The following is a 13944-nucleotide window of genomic DNA, read 5'->3' on the forward strand; positions in this document are numbered from 1 at the left end:
ATACTCCAGGGGCTTAGGAACAGGAGCTGCTGGGGCGAAAAGGAGTTTCTTGGGAAGGAACCGCCCGCAGAGCAGTCTCCATCTTGGCAACAAGGGCACTATAATTACAACCAATTAAAATCTCTCTTGTATAAACAGCATCTAGAATGCTCTGTTTAAAAATTGTGTTTTTGCCTTTTGCTTAGATTGTTCGGAAGTATGTAAGCAGTGTTGGATGCACCTGCTAATTGTGCCAAATATTTTTTTTTTTAAATGAGGACTGACGAATGTGATGTTTTGATCACTATTTTGCTTCAGAATTTGAAAAATTTGAAAATTCTAGCCTATATGTTCCACAAATTGCCCAAAAATATGGGTTCTGATCCTACTTGTATTGAAGTCAATGCTTGAATACTTGAAAATACACAAATAAGATTGCAAGGAACATAAAACTAGAGGGTCGTACACTTGGCTACTGATGAAGGCTGAGCACTGTGTATTATCCAACTTAAGTACATATGGCTTTTCAGTTTTAAGGACCAGCTGAGAAGGTATTTGGGGGGAAGAAATCTTTGCTTGGCTGGCCTCAGAAACTGACAGTGTAGCTGTGGTAGGTGAGGCTGGAACTGTTGTGACATTGAAATCAGACAAGGAGAGGAAAACTCCAAGCAGACTTGGATGGGAGTAAAAATGACTTGTGAAGGCGAGGTGAAAAATGTCCTGACAGAAAATTATGCACTCCTTGTTGCTTCTGTAGGCTGAGCTTATTGCATGCACTCGGGCTCCTTGCAACCATCCGTTCCATCTCCCCCCCCCCCCCAACAAACAAACCTCCCTCTGTGCAGCCACCTCCCCATCCTCCTTTGTTTCAGGGACTCCCTGCAACCCCTGCCATGTGTCAGGGGCTCTGTGTGTCCAGCACGCCACCTGCCCCCCTCATTTCCCCCTTCCCACTAGTCTCCTCCCTGCCATATACAAGGGGTTCTGTCACCACATGTCCCCCGCCCCCATACCATTGTCCCCCATTCATCCCTATTTTCCTTCATACCAGGGTTACCTATTTGTCCCATGCCAGGAGCTGGGCCACTCTTCCCCCCACAGCGTGCCCCCCCTTTCCCTCCTACTGCTTTTTTTAACTCCTTTTCTGAGAGAGAAATGTTTCATGGTGTCAGCATATTAAACTATTGAAAGGATGGGCAGATATTATGCTGGAAGGTGTTAATGGCTGCCATCAACCATTTCTTTGATCTATAGAGAATTACTGAGATGGCTGAAATTGCTGGCTCTGTGGGTGTGTTTACATTGCAATCGAAAACCTGTGGCTGGCCCCTTTCAGCTGCCTTGGGCTTGTGGGGCTTGGTCTAAGGGGCTGTTTAATTGCAGTGTAGACATTCGAGCTTGGCAGGAGTCTGGGCTCTAAAGACCCGGGGATGGATGGAGATAGGTAGGTAGGTGTGTGTGTGTGTGTGTGTGTGTGTGTGTGTGAGGGTCTGTCTACACAAACCCTGTGAGCCCCAGTCAGCTGGCATCACAGGTGTCTACTTGCAGTGTAGACATACCCTATGCATGTCCTCCCCCCTCATTTCCTACCTTTTGGTTTTTCTGATTTTCACTGAAATAGAGTTCAGCTCATTGATGCCTAGGATATTTCCTACCATTTTGGAAATTGGTAGGAATCTGCAGTGTTCAAAAGTTGTCATGCTACGGACCGAGAAATGCCACCAAGTTGCCACTCAGCCAACTAAACAAATATGCATATGTTTTCATTGATCTGCATAAAGATTGTTCCCATTTATCCTATTTAGCAGGCAGGGAAATGGGGAAGAGCAGCCAATAAGCTGGGATTTCCCCATAGACTAGTTTTTTTCCTCTCCATAAACTCATAGTAGGGTCTGAAAACTCAAAGGGCTGGCAATTTTATCTTCAGTGGAAGTAAGAGAAAGGCCTATGATCTGAGGCTTACAGTTGTTTGGGAGGCATACACTGTTGACTGGAGGTGAAGGTGATAGTAGGAACCTATTGCCCCCCAAATTAGAAAAAAAAAATTACCACCTGGGATATAATGTTTGAAGGAATTGTTGCAATCTGAGATGAAGTTTTCCAACCTGTAGGGAAATAGATTTTCTTATAAATGTAATCTTTTCACTGTGGGCTCAATTCTTCCTGTCCCACCCTACAGGCATGGAAAGCTCTAAATACAGCAGAATTGCCACAGTTCTCTCCTTTGGGTGGGAAGCAGGCTATGTAGAGGCCAGTCAAGGGAAGCTGCATCTTTGGCGTCCCATGGAGCAGGGTTCCACATTTGTGTCATTGAAATTTAGGGTTTGGAGTAAGCACAGGCTGGAGGCGGGGTGGATAAGCTCATGGCAATTACTTTGCAAGGGAGACTGTAGCTGGTAAAACTGCTGATTCTTTTCTCCCAACCTCAGTGGAGAGTCCGACCAGGACTTGTCCCTGTGTGCCTGTCTTTAAAAATGTCTTCTGTTCCTGTAAATAATGTGGACTGAAAACTGTACTTATTTAGTTCACAAGACACTTGACCTTGTTGCAGCCAGCTGGTGAATAGTTTTAAAGAAAAAAAAATTACTGATCAGCGAGGAGAGTAATAATTCAAAACTGTTTTAAGATGCACAGCTCTCTCTCAGTTTATCTGGATTGTGCCTAAGAAACTGAGGCTGTAAATAATTATACACTGCATATTTAGTAGAATAAACTGGCTGGATTGCTCTAACCCCTTGACTCCTCTATCCTAGAAAGTACACTTCAGTTGATACAAAAGCTAGTGTCTCTCCATAGTTAATGTTGAAACAAGGCTTCCATTATAAACCTGTGAGGACACCCATTTGAAAGCAAGCTACTTGAAATCTTAGGTGTGGTCCTGTGCCAGGCCAGAATATTTCTGGAAAGCTGGAGACAAATTGGACAAGGCATTTGGGAAAGAAAATAGGGAGGTTCAAAAATGTAGGCAATCTTACTTTAGAGAGTTTTCTAATGCTGTTCTGTAATGTCGTAACTCCAAAATGGTTTGGTGTAGATATCTTACATTTGAGTTAATAGGCTGCCCTTTGTGAGGAATGATACCTTTGTCTAGTTCTGTGTGGGGTGGGAGAAAGAACAATACTTACACTGGGAACATCAATATTTCGAACCCTTCATGCTGGCTCGTGCCTCTTTTACGCAAAATATACTGACTTGCTCTGCTGCTTCCTAAACAATACGTCAGGGCCTTGGTGCAGCAGGTCACAAGGGGCTGGTCTGGACACGGTCTGCAGTAACTGCTTTAAAACATGCAAGACCCACAGATGTTTCTTCAGGGTTTATAAATTACTGAAATTATAAACCCCACAGGATGTTTAAAGCCAGTGAAGCCCACAGGTCTTCCATATTTGAGGATTGGTAAATAGAAAAGACAATCTCTGCTTTCATTAAAATATCCCAAGGCTCTAGCCCTCTTTCTAGCAAAATAAACAGATGTAAATCATTTTAAACTGATCACTAGGGCTGAAAGTTTCAGTGTCCTAAAGATCACAGGGTATTCGTGCATCTTCTGTGCTACGCAGCACTGGCAGTTGGAATGCATGGACATGTTAGCTGTAGGTTCTTGCATATTTGGGAGGATTCCAGATCATTGTGTGGCTTCCATTGATAGTACTTGGACAACTATGCTCTGGGCTGGTTGCCTGCAGCTGAGTTGGCACCTCTGAAGTGACTAATCTGGGCAATCTGTGACCACAAGGAAAGGCAGTTCAGTAACATGGGAGGGAACGTGATCTAGTGGACTAGGCGTGGAACTGTAAATAAAGGACTTCCACATTATAATCCTAATTCTAACCTGAATCTTTCTGTGGTCTTGGTCAAATCATTTAACTTTTCCAGCTTACTTTTTCCATCTCTGTAATGGGCAATAATGTTTACCTACCTCAAACCGGAAGGGGGAACAACAGTTTGTAGTTTGTGAGAATGAAATAGTATTTATAAAGCACAGCATATGTACTATTCACTGGGCTGCACATACAATTCTCCAGTTGTTTGGGCCAAAGGCGTCCTGGAACCCCAGTTCATTTGAACAGTTATCATTTTACAAAGCTTTTTTTAAAATGTTGGCAGCTGTGCAAAGGCCTCAGCACAGAGATGGGATCCAGCAATGGGAGGCTTAAAGGAGCAGAGACCTAAATGCACATAATGTTTTTATGAACATGAGTCTGTTACATTTGTGGTGCATCCCAAAAACTAACCTTGTTTCCTCTCCTCCCTGTCCTCCTCCTCCTCCCTCCCCCCCCGCCCCACCAGGCCGGCTCCAGACACCAGCATTCCAAGCAGGTACTTGGGACAGCAGTATTTCCGCGGCGGTGCCAATTCGGAAGCAGCCCCTCAGTGGTGCTGGCTGGGGCGACAGTTAAGGGGCAGTTTCTCTGTTCCGCCGGCTGCGGCGGCAAATTGGCGGCAGCTTCTCCCCTTTGCCGTCCCTGGCAGCAGTTTTTTTTCAGTGCTTGGGACAGCAAAAACTGTAGAGCCCGCTCCCTCCCCCCCACCCCCCCCCCCGCAAAAAAAACCAAACAAACCCAAGAAGGGACAAAATATCCTAAGGCCATCTTTGTGGTATAGTAGTGTGAGCATGGTGGACTGATGTTTGGGTGGGGTGGGGGAAAGAGAGTGGTGGGAAAACATTGGTTGTCAGGCCTGCTAAAAAGTGCTCAGGCTGGCTCTGTGGAGTTTATAAGTTTTAGATGACACACTCTCTCTCTTCCCACCCCCCCCCACACCACACACACACAGTTCAGTAGGCTTTTTGGGTGGTGGTGAGGGAAGAAAAGCAAAATTAGAGTTGTTGGGGTAACCTTAATTGTGTATATTCATATTTTGTATGTGTGTGTTTGAATTCAACCTTTATTTAGAATTTCTTGACTTTTTAATGTTCAGGTTTTTAACTGTACAGTGCTCTCAAGTTCTTCTTCCCTTAAAATTGCACAGAAGCTGGTGTCTTTGTTTTCCTTTTCCGCTGCTTAGAATGTAAAGGAGAATCAAAATTCTTTGTAGTTAATCTTAAATCGAGGTGGGCAAACTACGGTGGCCTGCGGGACCGTCCTGCCCAGCGCCTGAACTCCCAGCCGGGGAGGCTACCCCCGGCCCCTCCCCTGCAGACTCAGCGCGCTGTGTCGCTGGCACTCTGGCCCACCTCTCCTGCCAGGCAGGGCAGCGGTGTGGCTGTGAGCTCCCGCTGCTCTGAGCAGCGTGGTAAGGGGGTGGGGAGGGGTTGGATAAGGGGCAGGGGGTCCCGGGGGGCAGTCAAGGAGCAGGGTGCAGTTGGATGGGGTGGAGGTTCAGGGGAAGTGGTCAGGGGGGTTGGATAGGAGGTGGGGGCATGGATAGGGGTTGGGGCAGTCAGGGGACAAGGAGCGGGGGGGGTTGGATATGGGGTGGGGTCCTGGGGGCAGTCAGAGGGCGGGGGTATGGATAGGGGTCAGGGCAGTTAGGAGCAGGGGGGTGGTTGGATAGGTGTGGGAGTCCTGGGGGGCCTGTCAGGAGGTGGTTGGATGGGGCAGAGGTTCTTGGGGGGGCGGTTAGGGGATGGGGAACAGGGGGGTTGGATAGGGGGTGGGGATGTAGATAGGGGTCGGGGCAGTCAGGGGACTGGAAGCAGGGGGGTTGGATGGGGGCAGTGTCCCGGGAGGGGGCAGTTGGGGACAAGGAGCAGGTGAGGGTTGGATGGGTTGGAGGTTCTGAGGGGGGCAATCAGGAGGCGGGAAGTGGGAGGGGACAGATAGGGGGCGGGGTCCAGGCTGTCTGGGGAGGCACAGCCCTCCATAAAGTTTCGCAACCCCAGTGTAGCCCTCAGGCCAAAAAATTTGCCTATCCCGTCCTAAATTCATAACCATACTTGACTTTTTAAAAATATACAACTGGTCCATATTCATTTTGGAATATAAATATCCTTCCCATGATTGTGCTGGGTTATATAGTTTTTGATAAGTTAAATTGAAATTCTGTTTTTGATTAATGGGAAATAATGTAAAATTAATGAAGTTGGTTTCTTAGCTTCCATATTTTGCTATTCTGTGCCTGATTAAATCTCTTAATTTTTGTTTTTAAGGGGTTTGTGAACATTTGTCCTTGAAAGTTTACTGAAGTATTTTATTTGTATTGCCTGGAAGGATGTAGCTTCAGTTGATGATGAATCAGTGTTTTTCCAAAACAAGATACAAGGTATCCTTTTTTGCTAAGCTTCCTAGTGTAACCAAGGATTTGTACAGATAAATTATAGATAGGGCTATCAAACGATTAAAAAAATTAATTGCGATTACTCTCACTGTTAATAATAGAACACCATTTATTTAAATATTTTTGGATGTTTCCCACTTTTTCAAATATGATTTCAATTACAGTGCTCACTTTAAATTTATTTTTGATTACAAATATTTTCTCTGTAAAAAACAAACACAAGCAGTATTTCAATTCACCTCATACAAGTACTGTAGTGTAATCTCTTTATCATGAAAGTTGAACTTACAAATGTAGAATTAAGTACAAAAAATAACTGCACTCAAAAACAAAACAATGTGAAACTTCAGAGCCTAGAAAGTCCACTCAGTCCTATTTCTTGTTCAGCTAATTGCTAAGACAAACAAGTTTGTTTACATTTACAAGAGATAATGACAGTCATTTAAAAATATGCGCTAATTTGTTCCTGAACTCATTGGGGGAGAATTGTATGTCCCCTGCTCTGTTTTTTTAGCCGCAGTCTGCCATATATTTGATAACCCAGCACGTGTTGTTCGTTTTAACAATACTTTCACTGCAGGTTTGACAAAACACAAAGAAGGTACCAATGTGAAATTTCTAAAGATAGCTATTGCACTTGATCCAAGGTTTAAGAATCTGAAGTGCTTTCCAAAATCTGAGAGGGACGAGGTGAGGAACGTGCTTTCAGAAGTCTTAAAAGAGTAACACTCCAATGCAGAAACTGCAGATCCCAAACTACCAAAAAAGAAAATCAACCTTCTGCTGGTGGCATCTGACTCGGATGATGATAATGAACATGCATTGGACCGCACTGCTTTGGATCATTATTGAGCAGAATGCATCGTCATCAGTATGGACACACGTCCTCTGGAATGGTGGTTGAAGCATGAGGGAGATATGAACGTTTAGCATATCTGATGTAAATACTTTGCAACACTGGCTACAAAAGTGCCATGTGAACGCTTGTTCTCATTTTCAGGTGACATTCTAAATAAAAAGCAGACAGCATTATTTCCTGTAAAATGTAAACAAATGTTTATCCTAGCAATTGGCTAAACATGAATTATGACTGCGTGGACTTGTAGGCTCTAAAGTTTTACATTGTTTTGTTTTTGGGTGCAGTTATATAACAAAAAATTGACTTTTTTTTTAAGTTGTACTTTCATGATAGAGATTGCACTACAGTACTTGTATGAGGTGAAATGAAAAAAACTTATTTTTACAGTGCGAATATTTATAATAAAAAAATAATATAAAGTGAGCACTGTGCACTTTGTATTCTGTGTTGTAGTTGAAATCAATATATTTAAAAATGTAGAAAAAATACCAAAAAATGTAATACATTTCAATTGGTATTATATTGTTTAACAGTGTGATTAAAACTGTGATTTATTTTTTTAATCATGATTAATTTTGAGTTAATCGAGTCAATTATATTATTATTATTATTATATTATTGCTTAGCCCTAATTATAGAGATATGGTGGGCTAAGCAAACGGGTTTTTCCATGGAAATATGTGCTAGCCATGAGAAAAGGCACAGCCCTAATTATAAGATCTTGGATCTTGTGTTTTAAATAGTCAGAGAAGTTCTTTGAAGTTAGCTTGCTTTTCATCTGAAATTTGACTCTCAAAGCGTATGGATTTGAAGCCCTTCTGATAGTTTTTCTAGATCCACTGAAAATACTGTGGTATGAAGGTGATTTATTTATGGGTGAGAAATAGAGTTCACCTTGGAAAGGAATTATTTCAAGTCCATGGATATTCCTTCATTTAGCTATGCCAATAACTTAATATATTGGATATATTTTATCTCCGATTTGCTCACAGGCCAATCTCAAACATGATTTTCTCAGAATAATGTAGGGAATAATTTTTATGACTAATACTTGCGGCCGAGTTCAGAGGTGATGTTCAAGTTAGACTCTGAAATGTACTTATGCAGATTTACCAATATGTGGAAGAGGGTCTCAATAAGTGTAATTAAAACATTGAAAAAGGTGTAAATTAAAGGAACACCATCAACTTAAAAAAATTACACTTGTTTCAGAAAATGATGAGCACCTGGTCTCTGAAAAGTAGGCCTCTTTGACATGTTTCAACTGGGTACTCAGCATCACTAATGACTGTTTAGGCTGTAAACAAAAACCTTGGCTGTGGTGTCTGCTTGCTTAGTGCTAGGTTGACATGAAGCTTCATTTGGACAGAATGAAAGCAATGCTGGTCAGTTGGGGAAGCATTTTGCGGTGGCGGTGGGGCCTGGTTTACCCTTTGTCCAAGAGAATTTCAGTATGTCGTTGATTTTTGAATCCCAGATTGGTTCTGGACCACCAAATGACCTCAGTGGCCAAGAAAAGCTGCTGTTTTTAATCTGTTTTATCAACTGGCACACTCACCTTGTTGCAGATGGGGACCTTAGCTTAGCTCTCCGAACCTATATGGCTTCTAGATTGGATTGCTGCCATGTGCTCTACATGGAATGACCATTGAAAACTTTCTGGAGAATCATCTGGTGCAACATGGGGCTGCTGAATGATGTCACAACATGTCTTTGACAACTTCACTCCCCTTGTTTGTTGCTGGGTAAAATTCAAGATGTTAATATTGACCTATGAAATCCTGTTCGGTATAGTGCTGGCCATCAGAGACCCTTCCTTCTTCTAGGAAACCTTTGTGACAGTTAAGGTCAGCTGAGGCACCTGAGTTAATAGCTCCTAGATTCAAAAACTTCTGTGGACATGGAGTAGGGCATTCTCACTGAAGGGTCTTCCACTCCAGAATTCACTTTTCCCACTGCTTTGACAGAGCTTAAGTTTGTAGATCTTTGTGGATTGGTTATAGTGCCCTTCTATTTTCTTAGGCTGCACCAGCATTGGGAGCATTCTTTAAAAATCTGTCACCCTTGTTCTAGCATCAGCGGCCAAAAAAGAATTTGAAGAACAGCTAGACAAAGACTCAAAAAGTAATAGCAAAAAATGTTTTAAGTACATCGGAAGCAGGAAACCTGCAAAACAACCAGTGGGGCCACTGGATGATTGACATGCTAAAGGAGCACTCAAGGACGATAAGACCATTGTGGAGAAACTAAATGAATTCTTTGCATCAGTCTTCATGGCTGAGGATGAGAAAGAGATTCCCAAACCTGAGCCATTCTTTTTAGGTGACAAATCTGAGGAACTGTCCCAGATTGAGGTATCATTAGAGGAGGTTTTGGAACAAATTGGTAAATTAAACAGTAATAAGTCACTAGGACAGATGGTATTCACCCAAGAGTTCTGAAGGAACTCAAATGTGAAATTCCAGAACCACTAATGGTAGTCTGTAACTTATCATTTAAATCAGCTTCTGTACCGAATGACTGAAGGATAGCTAATGTGATGCCAATTTTTAAAAAGGGCTTCAGAGGCGACCCCAGCAATTACAGGCCAGTGAGCCTGACTTCAGTACCAGGCAAACTGGTTGAAATTATAGTAAAGAGCAAAATTGTTGGACATGTAGATAAACATAATTTGTTGGGAAAGAGTCCACATGGTTTTTGTAAAGGGAAATCATACCTCTCCAATCTACTAGAATTCTCTGAGGGGGTCAACAAGCATATGGACAAGGGGGATCCAACGGATATAGCGTAAGCCTTTGACACTGTCCATCACCAAAGACTGTTAAGCAAAGTAAGCTGTCATGGGATAAATGGGAAGATCCTTTCATGGTTTAGTAATTGGTTAAAAGATAGAAAACAAAGGGTAGGAATAAATGGTCAGTTTTCAGAATGGAGAGAGGTAAATAGTGGTGTCCCCAAGGGGTCTGTACTGGGCCCAGACCTATTCAACATATTCATAAATGATCTGGAAAAAGGGGTAAACAGTGAGGTGGCAAAATTTGCAAATGATACAAAACTACTCAGGATAGTGAAGTCCCAAGTTGACTGCGAAGAGCTACTAAAGGATCTCTCAAAACTGGATGACTGAGCCACACAATGACAGGTGGAAATTCAAAGTTGATAAATGCAAAGTAATGCACATTGGAAAACATAATTCCAACTCTACATATAAAACGATGGGGTCTAAATTAGCTGTTACCACTCAAGTAAAAGATCTTGGAGTCCTTGTGGATAGTTCTCTGAAAACATCCACTCCATGTGCAGTGACAGTCAAAAAAGCGAACAGAATATTTGGAATCCTTAAGAAAGGGATAGAAAAGACGGAAAATATCATATTGCCTCTATATAAATCCATGGTACACCTTCATCTTGAATACTGCATGCAGATGTGGTCACCATATCTCAAAAAAGATGCATCGGAATTGGAAAAGGTTCAGAAAAGGACAACAAAAATGATTAGGGGTATGGAACAGCTGCCATATTAGGAGAGATTAATAAGACTGGGAATTTTCATCTTGGAAAAGAGATGACTACTGGGGGATATGATAGAGGTCTGTAAAATCATGACTGGTGTGAGAAAGTAAATAGTGTTGTTTACTCCTTCTCATAACACAAGAACTAGGGGTCACCAAATGAAATTAATAGGCATTAATAGATTTAAAACAAAAGGAAATATTTTTTTTTTTACCACACAACACACACACAACCTGTGGAACTCTTTGCCAGATGACGTTGTGAAGGCCAAGACTGTAACAGGTTTCAAAAAATAACCAGATAAATTCATGGAGGATAGGTCCATCAATGGCTATTAGCCAGGATGGACAGGGATGGTGTCCCTAGCCTTTGTTTGCCAGAAGCTGGGAATGGACAATGGGATGGATCACCTGATGATTACCTATTCTGTTCATTCCATCTGGGACATCTGGCATTGGCCATTGTTGGAAGACAGGATACTGGGCTAGATGGACCTTTGGTCTAACTCACTGTGGCTGTTCTTACGTTCTTATTAGTATGAAGACCTCTCCTTTTTTAATGTAATTTATTTGGATCTCTGAGTCTTTATTTAAACCTTTAAAAATATACAATGCTGCTTCACAGTCTGAGTGATATCCCTTATGAACACGTTATGTGGTGCAACTTTATTATGTAATTGCAATACAAAGCTCCCTTTGTTGTAGTAGTCTTTGTTACAAGATTGCCTATAATGTAGGGCTATAAAATTCTAGCTTCAAGAAGTTCATTATAACCTCCTACTTCACAATGGATTGCTCTCTCAGCTCTCAACAAGACTCCTACAGAGAGGATGCACTCTGTTGAAAATATGTGAAGATATATGCAATAGTTGTATATGATTTTGTTAAGAGAGCCAACGTGATGTCTGGGAAAACCTGTGACGGTCTTGAGAGTTGTGTAGAACTAACCTAGGTGCTTCATTAAGAGTATGAATTCTGAAAATGTATCGTCCTGCTGGTAAATGTGAAATAATATAGTGATTTCTTAAAGATTTTTGTCTGGGAAGTAAATTTAAGGATGAGTTAAGGTAGAAAATTCAAATGACAATTGCGTTATTATAGTTTAAACAACAAATCTCAAATACTAGAAAAAAGGAAATTTACTGTTTCTGTACTAAACTTTGTCCTGTTTTCTCTCCCCTTCTGCCTAAGAATGGGAGATGCTAATCATTGGCCACATGAAATTTATGTGCCTTATTGAGAGTGTGAATTTCTGTGGTACAGTCTTTACTTGCATTTTACAACCTGTACCCACACTTCAAGATTGAATACAGCCTGGTTTCTGCTTTGTATCTGGTGGGTATTGGGGCAGGTTAAGGGTATGTCCTTGGGACCCAGGCTCTATCCTGGAAAATGCCCCAAATAGATCAGCAAGTGTTGCATAACAAATAGCTGATGGTCAGCTGCTGTTGCAGAGTGAAGGACCCAGGCTGAGTAAGAAAAGGAGAAATGTGAGTATGTCTGAGTTCTCTGAGGTTACATCAGATAATTTGGTGACTGGCCTGAGGGGAGGCAGAAACTGAGCCAAAATCTAATCTAGGCATGATATCATATTCATTGCTGTCATATGTGAGCACTGGGAATCAAACAAAAAGGATTTTGCACGTAATTCAGAAGTAAAACCCACACTTGGGCATGTGGTATTCTCTACACAAACTAACTAAACTGTGTTTAAAAGGATGTGATCTCTTACCCATTTCAGAAGCAAACACACAGTAAGTACAGAGTTTTCCAGCCCATATCCAGAGAGAGTTGGACTGGATTGGAGTTGTGTATTTTCCCCTTACCACTGATGAGTGCTCTGGATAAATCAATGTTGGAGGATTCTAACTGTAAGAAATAGTACTGCTCTTTTGTATTGCTTCTTCTTGATGCTGCCTGCAAACAGCTGTTACACTAACTAGCAACGTGCTAAAATTTCTCCAGAAGGGCATATCAGATATAGGTGCTGGAAGTAGGGGTACTGTGGGTGCTGTCTCACCCCCTGGCTTGAAGTAGTAATAACAGCCCAGGTACATGGTTTCCACCTTCAGCATCCCCACTATAAAAATTGTTTTAGCACCCCTGATATCAGACTGTGACTGAAAGAAAGTAAAACAGATGGACCAGATGAATCAAATCTGAATGGTGTCACCTGGAATAGGAACATGCTTTTCTAGTGCTACTTCCTGCAGGTGTTGAATCCAACATACGATAGCAGATCAGTTCTCAGATATTTTTACCTCGTAGTACTTTTGCTAACAGAAGGGTACTGTCTAAGAATTTAACAAGTGTTCCTGGCCATGTGGACCTTGCTTCCAGGCACTAAAAGTTCCATAGTGTGTTTTGACGTACTGCTGTTTCAAATATTTAGTGTGCAGTAGCAAGGTCCATGCTGCCATTTAATGTTCAGCTAGCGTGCTGTAGATTTGCACCCTGGATTTTCCCACACTAGGTCTCCATGTACATAAATCCTACTAGAAAGTACCAAGTTACTACTAACTGTGTAGCATAAGCTCCCTTCACAGATTGTAACATGGACTGTAGCATGTGGAAAGTCTAGTTCTCAAGGGACAACCTAACAAAGAGGATAAACTATGCAAATTAATCTGCAGGGAATGCAATGATCTTTTTTCCCCTCCTCTTTGCAGCACGATGGCTGACAATAAAACAAAGTCCACTAAACCTGCAAACAAGACCCCTCCAAAGTCTCCTGCAGATCCAGCAAAAGAGAGAGCAGCCAAAAGGCTATCTTGTGAGTCCAACAGTTCCCACGAAGGGGCTATGGCAGCAGAGCTTAGTGCTCTAGAAGAGGCTTTTAGAAAATTTGCCATCCACGGAGATACCAGAGCCACAGGAAAAGAAATGCATGGGAAGAACTGGTCAAAATTATGTAAGGACTGTCATGTGATAGATGGGAAGAATGTGACAATCACAGATGTTGACATTGTCTTCAGTAAAATCAAGTAAGTTCCTTCCCTTTTTTCACTCCCTTGTCTTGTTATACTTTGCACCCACCCTCAGGTTTATGTTTATATTCCCCTCGCCCCCCAAAGCTGGTGTGACTCATAGAATTAACATTTTATGAGCAATAGCAGGTACAGCAAACATGTACCTCTGCCACAATTACACCCTGGCTCTGGCTCAAGTCACGTTATAGTCAATGTAAGTGAGGGGTTAACCCATGCATAACTCTACAGGTTTAAGAGTAGCAGCCGTGTTAGTCTGTATTCGCAAAAAGAAAAGGAGTACTTGTGGCACCTTAGAGACTAACAAATTTGTTAGTCTCTAAGGTGCCACAAGTACTCCTTTTCTTTCTACAGGTTTAAACACACTTGTAAACCAGAGGGCAGATTC

General features: G+C 42.0%; 1 protein-coding gene across 3 annotated transcripts in view; it reads left to right on the forward strand.

The window, feature by feature from the left end:
* Window positions 1-13944, forward strand: part of LOC119850600 (tubulin polymerization promoting protein) — a 109477-nt gene that overhangs the window by 16432 nt on the left and 79101 nt on the right. For 2 of the 3 annotated variants that reach the window (XM_043508574.1, XM_038388887.2), the window contains one exon: window positions 13239-13553. In XM_043508574.1, coding sequence (XP_043364509.1) covers window positions 13243-13553 — 311 coding nt within the window. In that variant the 5' untranslated portion in view covers window positions 13239-13242. Of the gene's footprint in view, window positions 1-6070; window positions 6184-13238; window positions 13554-13944 lie in introns of all 3 variants that reach the window. The other variant, XM_038388889.2, reaches the window with a different exon arrangement.

Source organism: Dermochelys coriacea, chromosome 2 (genome assembly GCF_009764565.3).
Source record: "Dermochelys coriacea isolate rDerCor1 chromosome 2, rDerCor1.pri.v4, whole genome shotgun sequence".
NCBI lineage: Eukaryota > Metazoa > Chordata > Testudines > Dermochelyidae > Dermochelys > Dermochelys coriacea.